Genomic DNA, 25,991 nt, shown 5'->3' with positions numbered 1-25,991 from the left:
GGGTCAGCAAGGCCAGGTGGCTCTGGAGCCTTTGTGCCCGAATCTTGCGGACTCCTCCAGCCCCCTCACCTGGGCCCAGGCACCCGAGACCCCCCTGTGTCAGGGCCCTGCGGTGGCTCCCTGAACAGGATGTGTGCACAGCAGGTGACCTTGCCCAGGCGTTTAACCCAGAAACAACAGATTGTTTTCTACTTTCAAAAGTAAATCACTTTGCTAAAACAACAGGAGCAAACAGAAGCAGACAGTTTCACTTTAAAAGTTTGATTAAAAACCAGGGGAAGAAAAAGGTTGAGGGCCACCGAGACCTCCCAGACAAGGAAGTCCTGCTGGGCAATGAGTGTTCTGCAGGTCAGCAGGGTGGCCTCTGGGACCCAGACATGACGGTAGGAACAAGATGAGTGGCAGCTCCTCTCACTTCCAGGTGGAGAAATGTTCAGTATAACCAATCACTGGTACCCGCGCCCTGGTTCAGCTCAAACTGGCCTCCACTGGCCACAGCATCTCCATCTCAGGCCGAGGGCCGGCGTCACCCCTGCAGCAGCTTGTGCTTGACGGCTGTGCTCTCGGAGCAGAGGTGCACGAAGAGGGTGCCAGCGGCCGTGCGTGCCCGCAGCTCCTGCAGCTCGTAGTCATGGGCCCACTCGATGTTGCCCCACTTCTGGATCTGAGGAGAGGACAGGACAGGCTGCACGGTGACTGCCAGAGCCATAACCCCCCACGGCTGAGGGGAGGAGGCATGCAGGGGAATGGCAGGTGAGAACAGAGGCCTGGCCTGCCCACCCTGACACTCGGGATCTGCCTGCATTCCGGATGTCCAGAACATCTGAAAAGCGTTTTATACTCAGAGAACTGTTTTTGTCGGGGAGAAAGTGAGGTTTAAGGAATGACGGCCCCACTTGGGTACTGCAGCCAAGGACAGAGCCCAGACCACAAGCCAGGTTTCCTGCTCCTGCTGCTTGCCCCCACCCCCACCCAGCCAGCTCTGACACCAGAGTCGCTGGCTCTCTCGTGACACAAACCAGCTTCTCCCCCTAGCATTTTTCCAAGCAGATAACTAGACCAACTTGGGAAAAACTCATTACAAAAGGCTTTTCATCATGCTAGGAGTCAATTTGTAATAGCAATTAACCTTCTGAAGCTGGAGAAGTAACAAGGGGACTGCAGAAAACACAGTGATTCTGAGTTAAAAAAATGCCGACAGAGCAGCCAAGCCTTGTTCATTCTGAACCACTACATCAGACATGGATTCGCAGCAGCCTCGTGACCACAGTGTGCCTGTCTGTGTACAGGCTTAGCCTCCGTGAGCACACAGGCGGCCCCAGGGCATTTGGGAGACCACCCTGAACCTCCACCGCAGTGGGGCTCCAGCTCCGCCTCACCTGGTACTCCTCCTCCAGGCGCGACAGCAGTACAGCCTGCTCCACCGTCAGGTGCAGGTCCGTCAGGCCCAAGGTCAGCACCAGGGACTTGAGCTGGGTCACCACAAACTCAATCCCTATGAGGACACAGCCAGGTTGGCCCCAGGGTCCTGCTGTGTGCAGGGAGCTGCCAGGTGGGGTGCCAGCCCTTCCACATTCTCAGGAGCCTCTGTTCTCCTCAGGGGTCCCTCCTCTGACCCTGCCTGGGTAGGCCCCAGACCCAGCTCTGCCTGTCAGAGCGAGCACTCCACCCCCATGACTAGAGCCAGGTCAGGGGGACTGGAACGAGGCTCCTGAAGAGGAGACAGCCACATCCTCCTGGGAGGGGTGAGCCTGCCAGTCCATGAACCAGGTGACAGCGTCTCCCCCACCAACCAAGTGCTCTGGTGATCCTGGGCTCTGCACACCATGCCCATCATGCCCACCCTCCAGGCCCACAGGAAACACCACACACCCTGCAAGGCCCACATGTTGTAAGAGGCCAGGTGGCTGACCAGCACCTCCCGAGTCCGGGCGGGGATGCTGGGCCCCGTGATGCTGGATGAAGAGCCGATCTCCACACCGTATCTGGAAGGAAGAGGCCCCACATGAGTCTGTCCAGCTGCATAGCCCCACTTCCACCCGGAAGCAAAGCCCCAGCTTGCCCAGCACACACAGGCCCCGCTGGGGGTCCTGGGAGCCACTGCCGTCAGGCCTCCTGACCTATAACCTTCTGTCCCTTAGGAGCAGAGGACAGAGCAGCTATGCATGAAGCTAGGGCTGACAAGTCAGGAAGCAGGAGCCACAGGCAGCTCCCGAAACTCGAACTCATTAGCATGAAGGTCCATCACACCTGTGGGCTACCTGCTTTTCAGAAGGAAGTCTTCACATGTGAACTATAAAAGGCTTCTTTCAAATATTGTTTTCCTTACAACGGTTTTTGTATATATCCCGTGGTTTAGTCACTAAGTCGTGTCTGATTCTTGCAACCCCACGGACTGTACCCTGACAGATTTCTCTGTCCATGTCCATGGGATTCTCCAGGCAAGAATACTGGAGTGGGTTGCCATCTTCTCCTCCAGGGGATCTTCCCCACCCAGGGATCGAACCTGCATCTCTTGCACTGTAGTCAGATCCTTTACCGACTAAGCCACAATCCTGTATCAGTCAATCACTTTTTCACACGTTTATTAATAAGCCTCCATCACACACACAAGGCACTGTCCCAGTGGGCATGAGCTGGCTTCAAAAACAAAACATTTTCAAGAACAATCATAGCTATGTAAAATGCAGGAAAAACGTAATGAAATGAAAACAATTTTTGTAATTTTCTTTCATACATCACTGATCTTTCTCATTGGTTTAGAAACATTCTTCCTGAAGTTTCTAACAGTACAATTGAAACACAGGAAGGGGCCACATTTTCCTGTAATCTATTAATATTATGGGTGAGAAATCTTAAGTGCCACCCAAAGCGGACAACTTTGTACCACAGCAAAAACCTGCAGGCACCCAGCTCCCGTCTCACGTCACTGAACTCCCCAGTGAAACGGCATCACATCCTCAGGGTGCTCTCGTGGCATCCAGTGGTCAGGATTTACCTGATCCTTCAGTGCGCTGGCTCTGCCTCTTACTACAAAACCAGAGGATGCCAACACATCATGGGTGCTCAGGAAATGTGTACAGATGAAAAATGCTGTGTCCAAACCACTCCAAGTGCGCAAGGTGACAAAACACCAAGGTCGGGGAGCCCAGGCTAGGAGCCCTTCCCGACAACCCTGGGATGAAATAAACCTGACCTAACCCTGCTCACATCACTGGTCTGTCCAGACTGCACAAGTGTCTTCCTGGGAAGGAAACAACTGGGTGTCACCAGTCCCTGGACTGTCCTTCCACAAGTCCCTGCCCAGACTGTCCTCCATGTGTGTCCAGGTCACATACCTGGCCCTGTGATTCAGCCGCAGAGCAACTGTGACAACGAGCAGGATGTAGCGGCCAGTGTGGGCACCACTGTGTGCCCAGCAGTGTGCAGCCCTCCATGCACTCCTCACGACACCCAGCGAGGCAGGGGTCATGAGCCCCACGCACAGGAAGGGAAGCCCAGAGGAATCAGGTCACCAGCCCAGAGTCACACAGCCAATGGGGCAGAAGCACTTAGCTGCATCTACCCCCAAGGGGGCCTGTACTTTCTGAGTCCCCTGGTGCCCTGAACTCAGAACGTCGACCAGCTCAGGGTCCTGGCTGTCCAGTGTGGCCCAGACCCCAGCTGCCGGGTGCGGGGCATCTCACCTCCTCTCGGCCCAGCTGATGACTGGGTCCCACTCATTCCTCTGCAGCTCCACCAGCGTCTCTGGTTCTTCCACCCTGTAGCTAATTCAGTGCAAAAGTGCCTCCATTAACAAAAAAGTACAATCCTCTCATCCAGTGACAGATACAGAAACACGAAAGGCAACAGCAGAAAACCTCTCTACCACCACCCCTCCGCCCTGCCTTCCCCCTAAATTAGCAGGGCTTTCGAAGAGCGGCCCAGAGCTCATACAGGACCTGCTGGAAACCCACACCCTCACAGGGAGGAGACCAGGAGCCTGCAGCTTCATAAACCCTCCAAGGGTTCTCTGGACCCTTGACTTTGAGTCCCACTGTCCCAAACGTCCCTGGTTATTGACTAGTCAGGGCCCACAGCGCTGCCCAGTGCTGCTCGTAACACTACACTGTCCTCAGACTCATACCCCTGGTCCTGGGATTCTGTGCCAGCTCATCACTTGAGTCCTGCCGTCCCCTCCTCTCCCAAGAGGCAGCGAGACCCAGCCGCCTTTGCACCCCTTGTGAGCCCACCTCCCTCCCAATTACAGATGTGGCTGCTGGTGGCCCTGCCTGAGGCCACCTGAGGCCAGGCCACTGTTCTGACCAAGAGACAGAGCTGGGGTCAGCTGAGTTCAAGGGTGCTGGGAACAGGACAGGGAGGCCAGGCTGGTGTGAGCATAAGTGGCAGAGAGGCAGTGGGGGTGCAGGGGGATGGAGGGAGTGCTGCCCAGGGCAGAGGGAGGCTCCCATGGCTCTCCTCTCTGAGCCAGGATGCTCTCAAGAAGACCCCCTCCCTGTGCTGGACTGGAAGGGCACCCTCCCGTAACCAAACTGTCCCCAACACAGACGGCATAGACATTCCAACAGCAGCACCACGGCCTCTGCAAGGGTCCGCCCTGCCCCTCGCCCCAGAGCAGACCTCAAGTGCCATCTGGGCAGTAACCCCAGAGCATCTGGGGGGCTCAATTGTTCCTTCCACATCCAATCAACACCCTAAAAACCTGGGTGCGAAAACGCAGGCAAGGAGGAGACCAGCTTCTGGATGCCAAGGACAGACCATCTGCATCCCACCTGAGAAGCGATGACCATGCTTGTGAGAACATGCTAGTGGTCAGAAGTGACGCCCTGGGTCGTGCAGCCTGCGACAGCCACAGAGGCTAACAGCCCCCTGCATCCCAGGCTGGGGGACAGCTGCCGGGCTACGGGAGAGGAGGGCTGGTCCCGACACGAGTGCAGCTGGCACGTCCTCTCTCCCGGGGTCGGCAGAGCAGTAGAGCGCTGAGGAGTCAAAGGGCCCCCTGCCTCCTCACGGAGACGACTCTGAGCAAAAGGCCCGAGGGACTTGCTAGGGCCCTGGGAAAGGCCGCCCACACATCCGTTACCAGACGGTGTCGGTGTCCAGGAACTTCACGGCCGCCCGGATGAGCTGGTCCTTGTCCCGCTGGGTGGGGTTGTCCAGAGACGTGTTGCACAGTGTGGTCTGGATCAAAAGCAGAGAGAAAGCCCATCAGCATCCTGAGGGCCCTGCCCAGGCTCCTGGAGGAATGAACTCCCCCAAAGTCTCAGGCTCTGTACCACCCGGCTCCCTGAGCCTCAGACGGCGGGGGACAGAGCTGCCAGGCCAGGACAGCTTCTCTGGACCCTCCCTGTCGACTGCAGGCTACAGAGTCACTCTAAGGCTCCATCTGCAGCCGTCATCCCTGCTCCCCCACAGTCCAGGGGAGGCTGGTTCATCTGAGGCCGAGGAGCCTGCCTGGGGCCTGGGTCCACAGGCCAGGACACATGGACTCTCCCCACATCGTCTCTTCCTGACCCAGACCACCACAGAACACAAGAGCCAACCAAAGTGTGGCTGCTGCAGTGGAAAAGTGGTCAGGGAAGGACTTGTGTCCCAAGACCCCGGAGGAGCCAGGCCCTGGGCTGGGGGGTGGGGTGGGCTATCTGCCGGGGGCCTCCCAGAGCCTTACTGGAATCAGGACAGGACCCCTACTTCTGCCCAGGGCCCCAAGAAGCCTGTGGTGGCCACAGGGGTGGGCTGTGACCTGTTACCAGGTGCATGGTGTACATCTTGATGGTGTCCTGCTGGGAGTCCCACTCAGTGGCCACTGCAATGGCCAGGGCCTCGCTGGGGACAGTGAAGAGCTGGCCTTGGGGCGTCCTCAGCTTCCTGTGGTCCAGGTTGATCTCGAAGCCACCTTGAAAGATCAAATGGAAACCTCTCAGATTGATAGGCAGAGTGGAGTGATCACGCCTATATTTAGCTACTTGATTTGATGCAAGATGCCCCAAGTCCCTTCGTGGGGAGTGGCTTATAGAAACATACCCAACAAGAGCGCTGGGACAAGCTCACTAAGGAGCTGGTTGGAGGTGAAAAGTGTCCCTTACCTCCCATTCACGGAAATAAACAAAAACAAGAGGCAGTGAAAATTCCACTCACCTTCACCCTGTGAGATGTTGACATTCTGATAGAACCTCTTCCTTTCTGTGGGAAAGATTTTTCAAAAGGGGCAGTTAAAGGAGTGGAGGTGCTCATGACCTCACTGCTGACACTGACTAACCACCCAGACTTCCCTGGCAGCGCCCAGTCTCCTCGATCCCATGGTCAATAGCTACCGGGTAAAGCAGGGGAGGAGGAGCCGCAGCCCCACCAGCTCCCAAGGACAGTGGCCGTGTCACAAAGCTGCAGCTTGCCTGACCCCAAGACTTCTCCAACACCCCTCCACCCCCCGGCACAACACACTAGAATGTATAGATGGTGTGACCACCAACATGATGAAGTATTATGATGGCAAAATTTACCACCTTTGTCTGAAATTACAATAGTAATTCTCTCATACCTTTGACCCAAAATAGAAGATCCCACTGACCACTGCTTTATGTGCCAGCCTGGTCTCACTCAGACAGCAGGTAAGACTGAGTCCAGAGGACCCCGCATCTGTTGGGAGACCTGGGTCAAGGGTCCAGACTATATCCAGCATGTTTTCCAGTGCCTCTCAGGGCAGCAAGTCCAAGGCCAGATCCGGCAGGAAGCGGAGGGCTGGGGGGGGTGGGGTGGGTCAGATCTGAAGACTCTGACTCACCTCTGGGGGAGGGGCTTGGGGGAAGGGCCCACCCATCAGCAGGAAGTGCCAGCAGTGTTCTACACATGCCAAGGGCTTGAGATAGGTCAAGAGACCTGGGGGCTGAGGGGCAGCCGGGAGCAAGAGGGGAGGTTAGAGGCAGAGACGGATAACAGAGCCTGAACTTCACAAAGCTGCCAGGATAGCAAGGTCTCCCTCGAGAGGGTGTTCATCCTCTGCCCACTTCCTCTGCTCTGGCCAGGCCACTTCTGCACCTGATCAGAGATGCCAGCCAGTGGGCTCAGGGCTCTGCTGGGGGGAGGAACAAACTTGCTGAGGACCAGCCCCCTCCCAGCGCAGAACTCAAAAGCCACCCTGCTCATCAGGTGCATCCCGTCTCATGGGAAGACAGACACTAATCCAGCCGAACAATAAAGCAACCGTGGATGCCAGAGGACCAGACAAACTGCAAATGCGCACTGGGAAGGCTCGTCTCCTCTAGGCTAGAGAAAGACCTCTTCACAGCCAGATGGCACCTAAGATCCGCAGGAGAGTGGGCAGGCCCACCTGAACTGGTGGCTTTCCAGCGCGTGGGGGTGGGGAGTTTCCAGGAGAAGGAACAGCTCACAGAAAGGTGCTGGGCCTCAGAGAGCAGTTTCGGAGCTAAAAAGGTGGTGTGCAGGGCAAGCCTGCAGTCACGGGGCAGAGGATGGCTGGAGAGACCCAGATCTGGGGAGGAGCCTGGCAGCTCACCTCAAGGAGGGCTGGCGGAGTAGGGAGTCACGTTGGGGGTTCACACAGGTGCTGAGAACAGGATCCGGAAAACTCAACTGGTGGAATCCACACTCCCCAATTTCAAAAGATGGAGGTTTTCTTTCTGGACCCTCCCAGGTCCTGGATCTCACGAGACAAGTCATGAGACCAGGAGCCCGTGAAGCACCCACATGTTCAGTGATGAGAGGGTGAGCTGACAGCAATGGAAACCCTATCCTTGGAGATGGGAGAGACAGGCTAATCACTTTGAACCCTTATTTTGAGCACAAATCACTCCCTTTACAGAATATCTGTTTCTATGATAAAACCACACTCGGTGCCTTTTAAATGGCAATTTTAAGGACTATGTAGATACAAAGAAATGAGAATGTGGAGAAGCACTGAATTTTAAAAGCCGGGCAACAGAAAACTGGCTGTATAGGCAGAGAACGCTAACAAGCAGCTCCTGTGAAGAGAGCTAGGTGGAAATTGATGTCCACGCGGCCCCTTTTTCCTGCGAGGTTGCTCCAATCCATATAAAGAAACAGGCGATTTTCTGTGTCACCTCCCCCGACACTCCTCGTCCTGTCCCAGGCTCCCCGGGCCAGCTAATGCTCTCTCCATCAGCCTCAATTTCCGGGCAGGCCTTTACTCGGGACAGAACTGCAACCCCCACAATGCACCGCGAGCGGAGGCCGCGCCTCCTGCGGGCGGCGTGACAGTGGTCTCTTTCTAAACAGCGCCACCTGGCGGGCCTTACGCCTCACAGCTACATTTTGACTGCCCACAATCCTGGGGCGGCTCTGGGCGAACTGGGGAGGCCAAGTATATAAAAAAACCTCTCAACTCAATAATAAACAGACAAGTAACCCAATTCAGAAATGGTTAAAGCATCTGAATGGACACTTCTCCAAAGAAAATGCACAAGTGTCCAAAAAGATGCACCTAAAAAGATGTTCTTCGACATCATTCATCCTCAGGGAAATTCAAATCACAGTCCTTCACACCAGCTAGGAAGGCTATAGTCAGACGGACAGATGTCGGTAAGGGGGCAGAGAAACTGGGACCCTCACACACTGCTGGGGAAATGTAAAATGGCACGACCACCTTGGAAAGTGGGGTGGCCAATCCTCAGAAAGTTAGTTAGCTACCGGTTGATCCAGCAAGTCTACTCTTGCGTGCGTGCTAAGTTGCTTTAGTTGTGTCCAACTCTTTGTGACCCTATGGACTGCAGTCCACCAGGCTCTTCTGTCCATGGGATTCTCTAGCCAAGAATACTGGAGCGGGTTGCCATTCCCTTCTCCAGGGGATCTTCCTGACCCACAGATCAAAGCCAGGTCTCCTGCCTTGCAGGTGAATTCTTTAACACCGAGCCACTGGGGACGTCCTGTCTGTTAGGTACCTCCTAACAGAAATGAAAACACATTCTCACACAAAAACCTGTATTCAAGTGTTTACAAAGGCATTCAGAACAGTCAAATGATGGAAACCACTCAAATGTTCATCAATGAATAACTGGGTAAATAAGACCTGGTGTGTCCCCAAACTGACTATTACCAGTTATGAAAAAGAATGAAGTACTGACACGTGCTAACCTTAGGACGAACCTTGGAAATACGCTAAATGGAGAAAAGCCAGTCAAAAAAGACCACATTCCATTTATATGAAATGTCCAAAATAGGGAAATCTATAGACACAGAGAGTGAAGTAGTGGTTGTCTAGGGATGGAGGAATGGGGCACCGGGGTACTCAGAGTGTGGCAGCTAAAGGGTACAGGGGTCCTTTGGGGTCATAAGAAGGTTCTAGAACTGATGGCTGCAGAACTCTGAGTATACTGTGCTTAGCCACTCAGCATGTCCGACTCTGCAACCCCATGGACTGTAATCCACCAGGCTCCTCTGTCCACAGGGATTCTCCAGGCAAGAATACTGGAGTGGGTAGCCATGCCTTCCTCTAGGGGATCTTCCCAACCCAGGGATTGAACCCAGGTCTTCCGCAAGGCAGGGGGATTCTTTACCATCTGAGCCAACAGGAACCATTAAACTGTACACTCTAAGTGAGTGAATTCTAAGTGCATCATCTCAGTAAAGCTGTTTATAAATTCTTCAGGGCAAATGTATCTACTACAGCAATTACTATAAACGGGCTAGATGACTAAATACTTTTCCCCCAAACCGCTCTAGCATCCACAGCATGGTTGGCAAACATTTTCTGTAAAAAGCCAAAGTGTTTTAAGCGTTGCAGGCCATCCAGTGTCTGGCACAACCAGCCAACTCTGCACCATAGTGAAAACAGCCTTAGGTGTGTGTCAATGAATGAGGGGGGATGGGTTCCAGGAAAACTATTTACAAAAACAGGTGGCAGGCTGGCCTCCCTATCTACAGCATCTCCCTCAACCCAGCACAAGCAGTCTCTGAAGACGAGGCAGACACTGAGAAGCTAAACCACTTGTGCAGACGACAGACAACTTATAAGCAGAGACCCCCAGCTTTGACTTCACCGATGTACTCCTCAGCTGGACAGGTACGCTCTCTGAAGACCTTTCTTCTCTATGCAGCTGACGGCTGGGACAGTTGGTAGGGAGCTGGAGGCCACACGGGCTTCCTCGGAACAGCTCCAACACCACAGTGACCTTCTTCTTACCCTCGCCTTCAGCACAGTACTAACTGGCTGGCAGGAAAGCGTTACTGTCTTCACTCACTTACAGTCCCACTCTTATCCCAAAATCTCTCCCTAGAAGTAACGAAAGATCCGCTACATAAAGTCTCATCCGAGTCGGAAGTGCAAGAAGAAGGCACGGGGTGTCAACTCCTTAGAAGAGGTGGAAGGTGTTCTGGGAGAGCAGAGGAGGCAGGGACAGGACAGCTGCGGGGCAAGCGGCCGGGATGGAAGACTTAAAGCCCGAGCTTCAGGCCCCTTCAGTACCGGTCGCGGGGACACAGAAAGCAGCCTAGCAGACTGGCCTTTGCCCCGAAAACCTCTCAGAGTCTGCTTTGCGCCCCTGGCGCAATCCCGACCCAGAAGTCGAATTTCCCCGCCTGAAAACAAGGATGACCTCTGCTTCCGTAGTGAAAGAGAGAAAAATCGCACCTGCCAAAAGGAAACGACGCGCGTGTGCCCTGCAGCGATCCCTGCCCTCGCGGGGAACTTCCCTCCCGACGTGTGACCCTGCAAGGCCGATCCCTCAGCCTGCTCCGCCCTGGCCTCCCTCACCTGCCGGGGGCACGTAGGCCCGGATGGGGGTAGGGGGCTTTGGCCCCAGCCCCTCGGAGGCGGTGAGGCCACCTCGGGGCCGGTTCAGGAGGCGACGCCCCCCGTCCCGCAGCCGAAGGCAGCTCCTCCACATCGCGCGGGGTCCTCAGAGAAAGACCGCTCGAGACCAGAGCGCGGGGAACACGGAGCGGAGGGACCACACGCTGCGTCCTCTGACTCCACAAACCTTCTCACCGGTCGCCGGTACCCTCACCCTCTCTGGGCGCCGCCATGTTGCGCACGACACTCGCAGCGCGCCGTCGCCGCGCGCCTCAGCGCACGCCGCAGCCAATCAGCATCACAAACGCTCCGACCCCGCCCCCGCGCCGCGCCTCGGAAAAAAGACTACAAGTCCTAGAGGGCATCGGCACCCGCCACGTGCTGTCCCCGCCCGCCAATGGGCGGAAGGGCCGAGCCAGCCTGCTCCCGCCCCCCAGCGCGCCCGAGCCAATCGGAAGGGGCGTGTGTGCGAGCGCAGGCGGGGAGGGGGTTCGCTCAGGACCCGGAGGCCCTGCTCGCAGGTCCCGGGGTCCCGGTGGTGGCCGGAGCGCTCGGTCCGCTTGTGGCCGGCGGGTGGACCCCTCCCGCCCTACGCGCGCGCCGGCCTCCCCTCCGTCTGCCCTCCTCGGCTTCCGCGCGGCGGCGGCGGTTCCTCTCCCTCCCCCAGCCCTGGCTCCGGGGGACCCCGCTATGCCGGTCCGCACCGAGTGTCCCCCGCCGGCCGGTGCCTCGGCCGCCTCCGCCGCCTCGCTCATCCCGCCGCCGCCTATCAACACGCAGCAGCCCGGCGTGGCCACCAGCCTGCTCTACAGCGGCTCCAAGTTCCGCGGCCACCAGAAGAGCAAGGGGAACTCGTACGACGTGGAGGTAGTGCTGCAGGTGAGCCGGCGGCCCGGCCTCTCGAGACGTCCACGGACCGGGACGCGCCGCCGCCCCCTCGGGCCCGCGGCCACGGACGGGCCTGCTGCCCGGGCCTGCCGGGGGCCCTCCGGCGCACCCCAACCCTGCGGGCCTGAGCTGGGGACCGGCCGCCTTTGATCCGGCCCTGCCTCCCCGTGGCCTGTCGCCCCAGCAACAGTCCTTCTTCCAGTCCGTCTCGGACCCCGTCCGGGAAACTCTCCAGGGATTCCCTCTGACTCTGGACGCTCCCAGGCCCGAGACGTGCCTGCTGCCTCCCACGTTTTCCTCGGTCCCATGAAGCCCAGGCCGTGGGGCCCGCCTCCTCCTCCTGGGGTTTCCTCCTCGGCAGAGCTTCATCCGCCCTCTCCCTCCATCAGCCCGGGGACCTAAGGGCCCCCATCCCACCCCGACTCCTGCCCCACTCCCTAGCCTGGGCTCTCACATCCTAGGTGGGCTCCTCACAATCTGTTATAAGCTGGTCTCCTAGCCCCCCAACCCATAGTCTCTTCCTGCCCCAGCCTCCTGACACTCCCTACTCCCCACCCTCTAGCCACTTCCAGTCCACTCCTGTTCTCCCCATCTGTCTGCCCAGACCTCCCCATCACCCTGTTCTCCTCCTTCCTGGCTCTAGGGGACCCTCTTACTGTATTTTTAATTTTGATCCACATGTGAGGACTTCCTCCTTAGTCTCTGATACTGGTGCTGGGAAATGTAACTCATCCACTTTTATTTCTCATATGGTATTTCCTCCCCGTGTCCTCCCACCTCCCCCTATTTGACCTGGATTTCTGAGAACCTGCTGCCAGCTCCTAATGGCTTTGGAACTTTAGCTTTACCTGTCCCGGCCCCTTCCTGCACTTCACTCCTGTCATGAGGATGGGAGCACACTTGACATTTCCTCCCAGCCCAAGGAGATCGGCAGTGGTTAATCCTCTTTCTTCTCTGCCTTGCTGGAAAACTGTTCCTCCTGTCTAGCTGCCCAGGCCTGCAGCAGGACCCGCTTCCTCCTCCCTTTGCCCCTTTGTCTTCAGTCTGATACCTCACCTCCTAAGCTGTGCCCAAAAACCCCTCCAAACATTGTCCCCTCAAAGGTCTTCCAGAAGCTTCGATATTCTGTGTGAGGACAGAATGTAAAATGTAGATGTAAAATGTAGGTCCTGTGTGAGGACAGAATTTTTCTTCTGCCCTTTGCTCTTTACTGATTTTAAATCTCAAACAGCCTCTCCTCTCAGCCTCTCTTTCTCCGACCTTAAAGACAACAGGGATATGTTTTGTCTCCACCAACTGCTGATCATTCATCTCCCTTTTTTTTATCTTACTGCTTTGTGGGAGTAAATTGTTTACTTTAGATCAAGAGAACTCCATCTCTGTTGTGTCTCTGGTCTACAAACTGAAATTTCTAATATGAGCTATGATATTTATCATAATTGAAAAGATGGGCATTACCTGGTGGTCTCATGGTTAGGATTTGGCGCTTTCACTACCGTGGCCCAGGTCCAGTCCTTACTCGGGGAACTGAGATCCTGTGAGCTGTGAGACAAGGCCAGGAAAAGAAAAGGGTCATGGCTGAGTTATTTCAGGTCTCGCCATTAGACGACCACTGTGGCAATCTCCCTTCTCTTCTGCTCCAAATGTGAGAATTTGAGTAGGAAGATACAGACTGTTTTACATTTTGCAGCTTATCATAAAATTCTAGAAGTGAGATGCCTGGTGTGGGTCACGTTTGGGATGATCTTGAGTTGGGCACCTTGTTGAGTTTGATGGTGTCTAATGGGGTTGGGAACCAGTGGCGGGGCAGCCTGGTGTCACAGACAAGTCTTGGTTCCTGCGGCAGCTCCCCTCCCTGTCCTCAGTGTGTTGTTTCTGAATTCCTGCTGGTGCCAATTCCCTTGTGAACCGGTGGGAGTAGGGATCGAGTTGGTGTACAACTGGCAGGTCCCAGGGTGGCCAGAGCGACCTGGCCAGTGGCTGGCTGGAGGCCACGTGGAGTCAGCCATCTGCTGGCGGGGGTGGTGGTCACACCCAGGAACGCCGCCCTGCACCTGGATGGGTGAGCATCTCACTGTCGTGGAGATAGTGTGGCCTGTGAGTTGCTCCATCAGCTGGTTTTTCAGCCACAACTGGGTTCTTGGGCTTTGTCGTCTTAGAAACTTCTGACTTTGGTAACTCCATCTCTTTCCTGCTTTCTTTCTATTTTTCATAGGGGCTTTATTGAGGTATGAGTCACCTGTCACACAAGTCACACATGTAAGGTATACAATTCAGTAGTTTTTAGTGTGGTTCCAAAGCTGTGTGACTGCCACTGTAGTCTAATTTTAGAACATCTTCATTATCCCCAGAAAGAATCCTTAACTGCCACACCCCTCCAACACTTCTGTTGTTATTCAGTTGCTAAGTCATATTCGACTCGCTGTGACCTCATGGACTGCAGCACTCCAGGCTCCTCTGTCCTTCACTATCTTTTGGAGGTTGCTCAAACTCATGTCCGTTGAGTCAGTGATATTATCTAACCATCTCATCCTCTGCGGCCCCTTTCTCCTCCTGCCCTCAATCTTTCACAGCATCAGGGTCTTTTCCAACGAGTCGGCTCTTCGCATCAGGTGGCCAAAGTATTGGAGCTTCAGCTTCAGCATCAGTCCTTCCAATGAATAGTCAGGGTTGATTTCCTTTAGGAATGACTTATTTGATCTCCATGCAGTCCAAGGACTCCAGCCCTAGGCAGCCCCTAATTTTTCTTTCCCTAAGATTTGCTTATTGTGGACTTTTCACGTAAAGGGAATCATGCAGTAACTTTTTGTGTCTAGCTTGTCCCACTGAGCACAGTATTTTGAGGTTCATCCACATCACAGCAGGTGCCAGTGCTCCCTCCCTTTGTATTGTTGTGTCATAGTCCTAGTGACTCTGCAGCATTCTGTTCCTCTGTTGATGCATAGATGGGTGTTTGTGGGTGTTTCCCCTCTGGGGCTGTCATGAACATGCCACTGTGCGCATTCATGTGCAAGTTGTTATGTGGACATTGTCCGCATTTCTCCGGGGTGTCTCCCTACCAGTGGAATACTGGGTTGTATGGTGATTGTCTAACATTTAAGGAGCTGCCAGGCTGATTTCCAAAGTGGCTGCACCATTTTCCATCTCAACCAGCAGTGTCAGAGGCTCCAATTTCTCCATGTCCCTGTCACACTTGTCACGGTCCCTCTTTTTGATTGTAGCCATCCCAGTGTGGGTGAGGTGGCATTTCTTGTGGTTCTGATTGAACTTCTCTGATGACTAACGATGGGCCTCTCTTCATGTACTTCTGGAGTGCTTTCGTTTCCCCTAAAATTCCAATTTAAAGAGTTCCTCAAATCTTTGTAAGGTTCTGACCTGGCGTTTTTTTTTTTTTTTTAATGTTACTGTGACTACTCTCTTTCTCCTCTGCCATCCATGAAGCCAAGAGTGAAGTGAGGGCCGGGTCACTGTAGGAGGAATATTAGGAAGAGCAGCTGTTGGACACAGCTGTGCTTAGAGCATCTTCTTGCAGAGCCTTTACCTTGTTCTCTCTCACTGAGATGGTGGCTGATGGCTAGGTCGACCCTCTCGGTTCAAAAAGATCAATTTGGGCAGAGAGGGAGAGACACATGGTTGGATGGAGGCCAAACTGAAATTCTGATTCTCAAGCATGTGATAATCCATTGCAAAATATTAGCCAATTTAGTTGAGTTTTTAATCTTATTAGCAAGTATCCTTGCCACCTGATACCCTTTCCGGCAGCTGTGAAACCCAAACTGTATTGAATTTGGTGAGAATCGCACGCTTGAAACGGCTTCGGGGTCAAGCCGTGAGTCTTTGAACACAGCTCCCTTGCTGACCCCTGTAAGTTGAGGTTGGCTGCTCCATTTCGTCTGACGCCCACGTCAGCAGGTGAGGACGTTTGCAGGGCTGCCATGGTTTTCAGGTGCGGACCTTTGTCCGTTGCACCAGACGATGGGGCCGCTCCAGCTTTGTGAAGCCGAGTGCTTTGCTGCTGACCTCGTCGGGCTGGCCAAGCTCACTGCAGCTTTGAAGCACCACTTTGGTGTTTGACTCATAGTGCATTGGAAGTTATCCGGTCCTCAGATCTGAGGAATGCAACAAAGGTTCCTAGTTTTTTTTCTTTTTTTAGTATGTATCTCTTTATGTGGCTACACCTGGTCTTCCTTGCTGGCATGCAGATCTTTAGTTGCAGCATGTGGGATCTAGTTCCCCTAGGAGGGATCAGAGGGATCGAACCTGGGCCCCCTGTATGGGGAGTGTGGCCCCTTGGTCACTGGACCACCAGGGGAGTCCCCCTAGTTTCTTAACATGAGGTCTCACTTAGCATTAAACATTCAGCTTGCTGCAGGACTGGGGAGACCCAGCTGTACCATCCTCCAGGCTCCCTCACTCCCCGGCCTCCAAGGGGCCTCTGCGTGCCAGACATGCTTCCACTGTCCCCGGTGGACCCTGCATTTGTAACAAGGCTGTGTGTCCTGTCTTTTCAGCACGTGGACACGGGGAACTCTTACCTTTGCGGGTATCTGAAGATCAAAGGCCTTACTGAGGTAAGTGCTCTTCCCACAGGTGGGGGCCTGGTGGGGACAAAACGCTGGGACCCCGGGTGTGAAGGGCCAGTGAGCTCGACTCCACAGGCCTGACTCAGGAGCCCCATATCCTGAGTGCAGTTATTATAAGGGAGCAGGAGCAGGAGCAGGCAGTGTGGACGTGTGCATTCACAGACGTTAAAGTTTATAAACAGGTCACCATGTGACCAGCACTACTGATTTTACTTTAATCCTTTTTGAGGAAAACAAAAATATAATCAGAGCGTCGCTGCCGCCATCGTGGTCAGTTTCAGTTTCTGGAATGAGCAGCACCCCTCCGAGACCGTGGTCCTGGAGGGTCCTCCGGCAGAAGGAGCTGCTCCCTCCCTCAAGGCCAGCTTTTCAACCTTCAGAACTCAGGAATGTTACAGGCGAGAGAGAGCACCCTCTGTGTTCCCACTGGCGAGCAGGAGGGCCTGGCCACGCTGCTCATAGTGAGGGGCTGGTGGATGCCCTCGCCTCCTCCTGCCCCACAACCTTCACCTGTTTGTGTCAGCTGGCTTACCTGAGAGGTGAGGGCTCCAGGTGCCCGCTTCAGGTCCCAAGGGAACGCGGCGTCAGTGAGCGGGCAGCTCTGGGAGCTGCTGACCCCCAGGCTGGGCCCCCCGCAGTTGGGAAGCACTGCTTTCCGTCTCCCTGTCCCCCTGGTTCTCCCACTTTCCTGTCAGCTGTCTGAGAGTCTCCTGAGAATTTGGTTGTTGAGACAGACCTCTGGAAACATGTCACGTCAAGTCGAGGCAGCAAATGACAGCACGAGGAAGGACTCTCACCTGGGTCTGTGCTGTAGAAGACCCAGCAACAGAACACGCTCAACTCGCAGGCGGCCATACGTGTGTGTTGAGTGCAGAACAAAAACGTTGAACTTCGTAAGGAAACCAGCAGTCTGTGGTGTGGAATGGGGACCTGATTCCAAATGGTCACAGTGAGCTGCACACAGATAGTGGGCAGGACTAAAATCCCACAGACGGAAAGGCTGCGGATGGCCCCGTTGGGGCAGGTGGCCTGAATGCAGGGTAGCCACCCAACAGCCGTGTTCCCAAGGTGGGGGGGGGGCGGGTCGCTGCCAGCTCTTCCCCACCAGAGCCACCTTCGTCAGAGAGGGCTGTGCTTCCTGAGGGTCTGTCATCCTGCCCGAGTCTTCTAAGTCTTTGAATTCACCTTTTTTAAAACTCTTTTTAACTGAAATATAGTTCCCATAGCACAGAATTCACCCATTTAAGATGTACAACCTGAGACTTCGCTGGCAGTCCAGTAGTTAGGACACCACGCTTCCACTGCTGGGGCTTGGGTTCCGACCCTGATCAGGGAACTTAGATCCCATGTGCCGCGTGGTGTGGCAAAAAAAAGCAAACAGCTGTTTTTGTTTGCTTTTCCATTTATAGTTGTGGAAATAGCAGATATCTGACTTATTTTAATGTGATTGATCAGTCATGGTCTTCCTCATGTGTATGGAAATAGGGAAAACTAACTTTATGATTGGAAATGACTGGCCTCCTACCTGCCTTGAGTCACAAACATGCAGTTTGGGAAGTTTGTTTGCCTTGTGGAAACTGAATCCCAGAATTGTGAAGAATGGGTGTCAAGTGATACTCTCTTGGCAGTCCCAGTCAGTCACCCACAGGGAGAGGGGTGTCTTTGGGGAGCCCAGTGGAGGTGTCTGGGAGCCCAGCTGGGGGGTGTCAGAACCACCACACGCTCCCCAGACAGTGCTGGGCACTCCTGAGGCTGTGCTGGGTTTACTTGGAACACAGGTGGTCACGCCACCAGACCCACAGACTCCTTACTGGTCAATCAAACGTTGATTTTCCAGAAGGTGGGTCTTCACTGAAAGCTGGACTCACCTCCAGGCAGGTGAGCCTGGAGCCAGTGAGGGGAGGGGGTCCCAGCGCAGTGGGCCCACCCCTGGAGATGCTAGCCATGCCTGCCCTCCCTTTGTGACCCCCTTCCTCCTGGCCGTAGTCAGAGCTTGAATGTCCTTGCCCTGCCAGGGGTTTTATCTTTTGGGTTCCTTCTGTTCCTTCCTTCCTTCATTAGATATTTATTTTATTTAATTCTTAGAGTTTGTGTGTACCTAGTGGTCACCCTGGTAGGCTGCCTGGAACATTTTAGAGAGAGGTCAGTGCAGAATCACTTGTTTAGGAAAACTCGTGACTTGAACATAGGCTTGTTCTTTATTACATAGTAGGACCACTTGATCATTCATCCTTCTCTCTCTTTGTGGACATCTTGATAAAATACAAAGATTCAAAACTCAGGAAGTCAGTATACTGTATAGTCTCAAGTCAGCTGCCAGCTTACAAAGCATTTTTTCCCTTAGCAGGCCTTTCTCAAATGGATTGCTGTAATTTGGTTTATACCTTTAAAAATCAGGTTTCCACTTAGGCAGTTTTGTCCTCTTTAATTTTTCTGCTCTGTCTGTGTCAGTATGTGTTTGAGGAACGCAGCACCAGCATTGGGGTGAAGGTTTCAGTTTTAGGGGGATGGCAGATCTGTAGTATTTCAAGTTCAGTGCTACGAGGGCAGGCTACCTCGGCGTGTGCAGTAAAGTGGTCGTGGCCTTCCTGGAAGCCTCAGGCCAGTGAGACTGCGGTACCTGATGGGGGCGCCCAGCCACCTGGCAGGCAAGCCGGGAGAAGTGGCAAAGCCTTGGGAATGGATTTAAACAGGTAGATGTTTAATGCTGAGCGAGAGGGGCCAATGGGTGTGAGGAAGAGAGCAGGTCTTCCGTGGTCCCAGGACATCAGGATGGTGACCTGTGCTCTGCCAGGTGGGGGTCGTCACCGCACCCCCTGGGAATGACCCAGGCTGGTAGGCAGCGCTGAGGGGCTGCCTGGTGACATTGAGGGGTTGCCTGGTGGGTGGGTGGGAGAGATGGTAAACTTTTTACAGTGGTTACTTGTTCTTCCATTAACTTTTTCTGAGTCTTCTGTGCCTTTGTATGAGCAGAGGGACAAACAGTAGGGTTATTGCGAGTGTTAACATTTCAGGCACCCGGTCAGGATGACCACTCATTTGCTTTTCTGGTGGTTATGGTTTCCCAGGGCAGACATGGTCATCAGTGTTTCCCATCATGTAAGTTGTCTTAGCTCACGTGATAGAATTACACAAGTGCCTCACACATCAGGGTATTTATTCTCCAGCCCCTTCCCTGCCCCTCGAACCTGAAGAGCTGGCACCCCCGGGACAGACTGAGCCAGTCTGAGAAGCGATGACCAGGCTGAGGCATGAAGACGGGGCTGTGATTTCATAGTCTCTCTGGGTGTTTTACTTGGAAAGTAAAACCTACCAAGTTACCATCTGCTCTGTATGCTAGAATATTCAGAAGTAACTTGTCCAAGTTCTTTTCTGAGCCATCGACACATCACAAGCGTGCCAAAGAAGGGTTCTCTGCTTCTGGCAAAGTCCCCAGAATCCAGGAGACACCCCACCCCCACCCCGGGCCCCTCAAGTCAGGCCCCCTCCTCGGCCGTGGGTGCTGCCGCACCTGGTTCTGGTCTGGGCGGTCGCCCATCAGTGTGGTCCTCTTTTCAAAGTTCTGGGGAGAAATTAAAACGAAGTTGGTTCGTTTCTTTGTGAAAAGTTAGAACACCTGTTGGACATCTTGTTTGATATTTGCATTTTTGCCACAGGAGTACCCGACCCTCACGACCTTCTTCGAAGGAGAGATAATCAGCAGGAAGCACCCTTTCTTAACCCGCAAGTGGGACGCTGACGAGGACGTGGACCGGAAGCACTGGGTGAGTGCCTCGGCCCCGCCCCCGGGCCCGCGGCCCCGCCCAGCCCTCATCCTATGCTCTGCTTTCGGCTTTCAGGGCAAGTTTCTGGCTTTTTATCAGTATGCAAAATCCTTTAACTCAGACGACTTTGATTATGAAGAGCTGAAGAGTGGGGACTATGTCTTCATGAGGTGGAAGGTAAGGGGGCCCGGCCTCACTCTGTCTGGTCTGTGACCCCTCCCCCCGCTCTGTGACCCCTCCCCCTGCTCTGTGATCGCCCCCTTCTGTGAACCTTCCCCTTGCTGTGACCCCCCCCCCGTGATTTCGCCCCTCCCCCCGCTCTGTGATCCCCCTCCCCGTGATCCCTCCCCCTGCTCTGTGACCCCTCCCCCTGTTCTGTGATCCCTCCCCCTGTTGTGACCACACACACACACACACACACACACACACACACACACCCCGCGGTGATCCCTCCCCCTGCTCTGTGACCCCCCCCTCCTCTGGCTTCACCTTCCACCCTGCAGGCTGGGTCTTCCTGAGGGTCCCATGGACTTGGGAGACCCCTCTTCTCAGCCCCTAAGTGAAGTGGCCTGCCCGGCCACCCTCTCGCCCGGACTGCGGGCCATCACAGTGCCCCTGGTCCCTCCAGCTCGGGATGGGGTGGCTTTCCCTTCCGCCCCTGAGGAGTCTGTGGGATGGGCTCCCTCTGATTCTTCCTGAGCTAGGGCCGCAGGTACCAAGCTCAGGAGGTGAGTTTGTGAGCCTCCACCCACCTCCAAACCCAGGCCCACAGCCTGTGGGAAAAAGCTGTTTATTGTGAAATCTCGCCACTGTTTCTACAGATGAAGCCTGTAGCATCCTCTTTCCCAGGCTCTGTGCTGAGAACCGGGGCCAGGGCTCGGCCCAGACATGAGTCCCACCCCGGAGCCTGCTCCCGGCTCCGACCCTAGCAACCTTGAGATGTGGGGGCCGTGCTTGGTCTAGAACACACAGGTGGCATGCAGTTCACGGTCGCCTAGTGAGCCTGACAGCCAGCTGCAAGGGGCAGGGAGGCCTGGGGGCCAGAGCCGCGATACTGACCCTCTGTGCGCATGCAGGAGCAGTTCCTGGTCCCAGACCACACGATCAAGGACATCAGTGGTGCTTCCTTTGCCGGCTTCTATTACATCTGCTTCCAGAAGTCAGCGGCCTCCATAGAGGGCTACTACTATCACAGGAGCTCAGAGTGGTAAGGACTGAGAGCTTGGCCACACTTCCTGAAGTGCTCACACCGGGGCTCCTTTGCCTCCCCAGAGCGGTGTAAATGGGTGCAAAGGTGAAGTTCTGGGTACAGGGGTTCACTGCTAAATGCTTTCAAGCAGCCCTATTTTCAGCTACGTTTATCTCAGTCTTAGGGGTCCTGTCTTCATTCCTCCCAGACTTGAGTGTGAGATCCCATGTGAACTCTGCTGTCAGCGGCCTTTCTGATTTTGTGCTCACCTTCCTGCTCGAAGTCGGTTGGTAACCAGGGCCCGTGGGCCTTATGGGCCTGCCTTCTGCCAAGGTGGCGGCCACGTGCTCCCGGGTGTGGCCTTTGCTGCTGTTGTGGGGCCTCTCATGGCTTTTTGAGCTTCTGTAGGTGCCCTGTCCACCTGAAGGGTGGCTGTGTCCTCAGATACCTGATTTCTTCTGCATGTTGAAGCTCTTTATTTCCTGTCGACTCTTGTATATTTTGAAGGTTCATGAAGGATGCTGCCCAGGGCTTATCAGCAGTGGCCAAGGGCCCAGGAGCTCCGTGCTACCCTGGCTTCTCTGAGAACAGACATTGTTGGGATTTCAACACCTGTTCAATTTTCAAATGAGTTTTTAAAACTTTTCGTCTTCTTTTAAAATCACCAGCTTTATTGAGAAGCAGCTCATGTGCCATCTAATCCCCTCATTAAAAGTGTAGAGTCCAGGGGGCCTTCATGTCAGCACGGTTTTGTCACTCGATTTTGTCACTAGGCCTAGGAGCCCTAGGAGCTGTCACCCAGCTCCCCGCCCCCACCAGCTGCAGGCACCCCTAATCTGCTCTGAGTATAGGTTTGCCTGTTCTGAGCGCTTTACAAATGTGGGCTCGTGCACTGTTTGCCCTCTGGGTCTAGTCATTGTGTTTTGAAGACCCTGTATTGCCTGTTGAGTACATATCAGTCCTTCGTCTTTATTGTTGAGTGATTTTCCTGTCACGTGGATGGGCCACGTTATCTTCATCTGTTCACCGGTGGATGGACCTATGGCTCAACCCCACCTTCTGGCTGCTGTGGATGTGGGTGTGCCCAAGCCTGTCTGGGTCCTGCTTTCAGTTCCTTGGGGCACACGGCTAGGGCAGGTTGCTGGGTCATGGGTGAGTCTGCGGTCGCTTCTTAGGGAACCGGATCCCACGGCATTTGCAGCTTCCCGCTCCTGCCAGGGATACACACGGTTCTGCTTCTCCTGTGTCCCCACATGCCCCCAGCACTCAGATGTCTTTGTGATGCTGGCTAGCCCGCCAGGAGAGGAGGGCTCTGCTCTGACGGCTAACACGACGTCCTTCCTTGAGGTGTTTGGGGGAGGGATGAGCCACTTTTCCTGTGCTGCACCTCACTCCTCTGTGGACAATTGAGGGAGCTGACAACCACACCATCCATGCTGGGTGTCCCCAAGTGGGGGCTGTCCCTGCCTGTTTCTCCTTCCCCTGTTTGGCTCCTGAGAGCACTCGTTACGGGGTTGTACTCCCCGCAGAGCCCCTGATGCTCTGGAGTCTCACAGCCATGTCCGAGGAGGAGGAAGACGGAGTTGCTGAGGTTGGGGGTGTGGCTGTGATGTCATCATTCCAAACCCTCCAGATTCTTGGCAGATCAGGACGTGCCTGGGTCCCCTGGGAGCTCTGAGGGTCACATGACTTCGGAGGGAAGCAGGGTGGTGGAGCAGGCAGAGGGCCTGGTCTGCATCCTCCCCCAGAGGACCAGCCTCTCCTTGCCTGAGATAGGCTGTCGCTGGTTCAGTTCCCCTGAGGAAGCTGAGATGAGCTTGCATTTCATCTGGGCATGAGGTCTGCTGGCACCCGCGGGGTGGGTTCCACACTCTGTGTGGTTTTTAGGATGCTCTAACGCCTCCACCTCTCCTCCCGCAGGTATCAGTCCCTAAATCTCACTCACGTTCCAGAACACAGTGCCCCCATCTACGAATTCCGGTGACAGTGGCTCGGAACAATAACCAAACAAACTGAACTTGGCAAAAAAGAACTTTGCCGGGAAAACCGTGTACCTGCCAGAATCGGGAGAACGTGTGTTCCTGTTTCTTCACGAGCAGATTCGCATCGAAAGCATGAATGTCAGCCCGCAGCATCCGAGGAGCGGCCAGCCCGCAGGGCAGGTGGAGGGCGACCTCGGCTCCTCCTCCCTCCTTGTGAGGTTTGGTCGTGAGCTGTTTCTAGGCTGCCGTCAATGCACTTTTCCTTCCTGCACAGCTAACTTCTGTATCCCTGAGATGCACAGCCCTTGCTCCACCCCTGCCTCCAGCTGCGTAGGTCAACCCCAGCCCCCCTGGGCCTCGGTGCTCAGTGGTCCCCACCCAGGCCCCCCGCCCCCGGCTGCTTAGTCTGGTAAGTCAAGAGAAGGCAGAGCCCAGCTCCCACGTGCCCCTGGAGTTCCGTGCGGGGTGCAGGCCAAGTGGTCAGCGAGGGCGATCGAGCCAAGCTAGCCTGTGGCCAGTGGGTCCCCTGGGCCTGCCGTTGGGACCACAGGGTTTGAGGCTTCCGGGTCCCTGGCAGGAACAGACTCCAGTCCTGCTCACTCAGCACGTTTGCTCCAAACTTTTGAACTTGAGGGCAATACTAAACTTTAAAAAAAAGAAAAGTTTTTTTATTACAAAATTATTTTTATGGTTCCTTTAGCAAGGACCCTATGGCAAATGCACAATTATTCAGATTACATTTTATCGTTTTCACATTGAAAACAGCAAATGTTGACTTAGTAATTTTTATATCTATATGTAAATGTATATTTAATCAGCCAGCAGTTTGAAACTGGTCACCTGGTGAGACATTCTACAGCATTGCATCCATTCTAGTGCTAAACGTGAGGACCATTCTGGGGGCCAGTTTAGCACTTGTTCCTCCTCCTTTCTCTACTCAGAACAGCAGCGCTTCCCGGCAACCTCTCCCATCAGGCAGAAGGGACCGCTGCAGCTCAGAGGTGTTGGGGCACAGGAGAGGCTGAGCTTGAACACCCTCAAGTAACCCGAGGCTCACGTGCCAAAGTATGTGTGTGTGCGTGCACAGGCATGCGCGGCTGTTTTGTTTTGTTTAAATGTTTAGAGAGCTTCATGTGGCATCCGCTACAGCCCCCATATGCGGCAAGGCCTGGGGGCGCGGTTGTTGACTTCTGGTGATCTATAGACTCACTCGAAACCCCGGGAGGGAAAGCTTTAACTGAGAGGTAGTGTTGTCATAACCCACAGGAGTGGAAGTGGTGCGAGGGACAGGTCCAGGGCGGAGGGAGAAGGCACCAAGCCCTCCGGTCTAGGTGAGAAGGAGGCGGGTCTCTTAGTCTCAGAAACCTTTATCGAAGTATGTGCTGTATGTTGCTGAGATTGCATGTCAGAAGCCTTAAGGAGAAGTGTTGGGAAGGTGGCTGCAGCAGAAGGATGGCTCACGTCCGTCTCTAGAGATGATCCAGAAACATCTTGATTTTAGAGCTGGCTGGCAACACGAGGGCCGGGTGGCGCAGGCTCCCTTTACCTGCCCCCAAGTTCTCAGCGAGTAACCAGCGCCTGCATTTTGCCAGCTCCTTGAAGGGTTCAGGTACCCCTGAGGGGGAGGCGCCCCCTCCCCGCCTCCCGGAGCTGGTCGGGGCCCATGTGTGTGGCTGTGAGTGGGCAGCCGATGGGCTAGACAGGGTGTCGGCATGTTGCTGCTGCTCGGTGGCCTGAGTGGGCCGGGCTCTGCTGTGGGCTGACTTCCTTGCTGAGCCAGGGGTCAAATGCAGTGGTGTTTGGGGATGAAGATGTGGTACGTTTGCCAGCTCTTTGGGACACACCTGTGATGAAGATTGGTTCTCGTGAAATCCCGACTGTCAGGGGTGCAGAAGCAGGGGTTTCCATATCCCCCGAGGAACCCCCAGACCCTCCACCCTTAGTTCCCGGGGGAGCTTGGACCGTCACCCCAGCTGTGATCACTCTTTCCCGAGCCTCCTCAGTAACCCACGCACCTCTGGTTTTACGTGCAATGCTTCTGGTGGACACTTGTTCATCACAGAGAAACCAGTGCGGGTGCAGGCTCCCCGCCGCCTCCCCTCCCCACTCAGGACCCAGTTCCTGCTCCTCTGCTGTGCTCCGCACGCCCAGCCCGCCTCTGCCCAGAGCCACCCCTCCCACCCATCGCCCTCTCCAGCTCCACGTGTCTCACCTGTGGACGACTGGACTGAGCGGCGCCTCCCGTGCAGTGCTGGTTCCGTGGGTGACGTGCACAGCAGACTCCAGGGGGCAGAGGGGCTTTTCAATGTCTTTTGCTTTCAGAAACAGGGAATTTATATTCTAAGGCCTTGAAATGATTTTGTTTTTCCTCATAAAATAGTCAGATAAGCTAATTTTTAAAAAATGCCATTGAGTATGTGCATTGTGGTTTAAAATTACTAACGAGTTCTGGGAAAGAAAAGTAATATTTGATTTTGAATCTTACATGTTTTTAAAAATTAGATTTGAATGGGCAAAAGGATGAGTATTTTGTTTCTCTGGGGAGGATATGTGGAAAGGGTGTGAGGGTTTGGGATGGGAGAAGTATTTTGCAGAGCTATCAATGTCCAAATAATTTTTAAAAAGTAATAAAGGTATTTAAGCTTCGAGTCTGCCCTATTTCTAAATCAAGACAATTCTGGTGGATTTTCTACCTTCCAGTTCAGGAAAGTGCAGGTTCCATCTCTGGTCAGGAACCAAGATCCCCACATGCCTCGGGGCAACTAAGCCTGGGTGCCACAACTGCTGAGCCACAACAAGGAGCTTGGGCGCTGAAACTAA

At 54.5% G+C, this 25,991-nt stretch overlaps 2 protein-coding genes across 2 annotated transcripts; one reads left to right on the top strand and one right to left on the bottom strand.

Moving 5' to 3' along the window:
* Nucleotides 1-228: 228 nt before the first annotated feature.
* ATPAF2 (ATP synthase mitochondrial F1 complex assembly factor 2) lies at nt 229-11,029 on the bottom strand. Its single transcript, XM_061143655.1, has 8 exons — nt 10,727-11,029; nt 6,139-6,183; nt 5,751-5,896; nt 5,084-5,181; nt 3,687-3,767; nt 1,873-1,985; nt 1,380-1,495; nt 229-664 (listed from the first exon to the last, which is right to left on the bottom strand). The coding sequence occupies exons 1-8, from the start codon at nt 10,857-10,859 to the stop codon at nt 527-529; spliced, it is 870 nt and encodes a 289-aa protein (XP_060999638.1). The 5' UTR covers nt 10,860-11,029; the 3' UTR covers nt 229-526.
* On the top strand, nt 10,997-25,819 carry GID4 (GID complex subunit 4 homolog). Its single transcript, XM_061140754.1, has 6 exons — nt 10,997-11,644; nt 16,165-16,224; nt 19,893-20,000; nt 20,076-20,177; nt 21,077-21,207; nt 23,110-25,819. The coding sequence occupies exons 1-6, from the start codon at nt 10,997-10,999 to the stop codon at nt 23,171-23,173; spliced, it is 1,113 nt and encodes a 370-aa protein (XP_060996737.1). The 3' UTR covers nt 23,174-25,819.
* Nucleotides 25,820-25,991: the final 172 nt, after the last annotated feature.

This window comes from Dama dama, chromosome 5 (genome assembly GCF_033118175.1).
Source record: "Dama dama isolate Ldn47 chromosome 5, ASM3311817v1, whole genome shotgun sequence".
NCBI lineage: Eukaryota > Metazoa > Chordata > Mammalia > Artiodactyla > Cervidae > Dama > Dama dama.
Note: the sequence above shows the minus strand (reverse complement) of the source record. Positions and strands in the feature narration are given on the sequence as shown.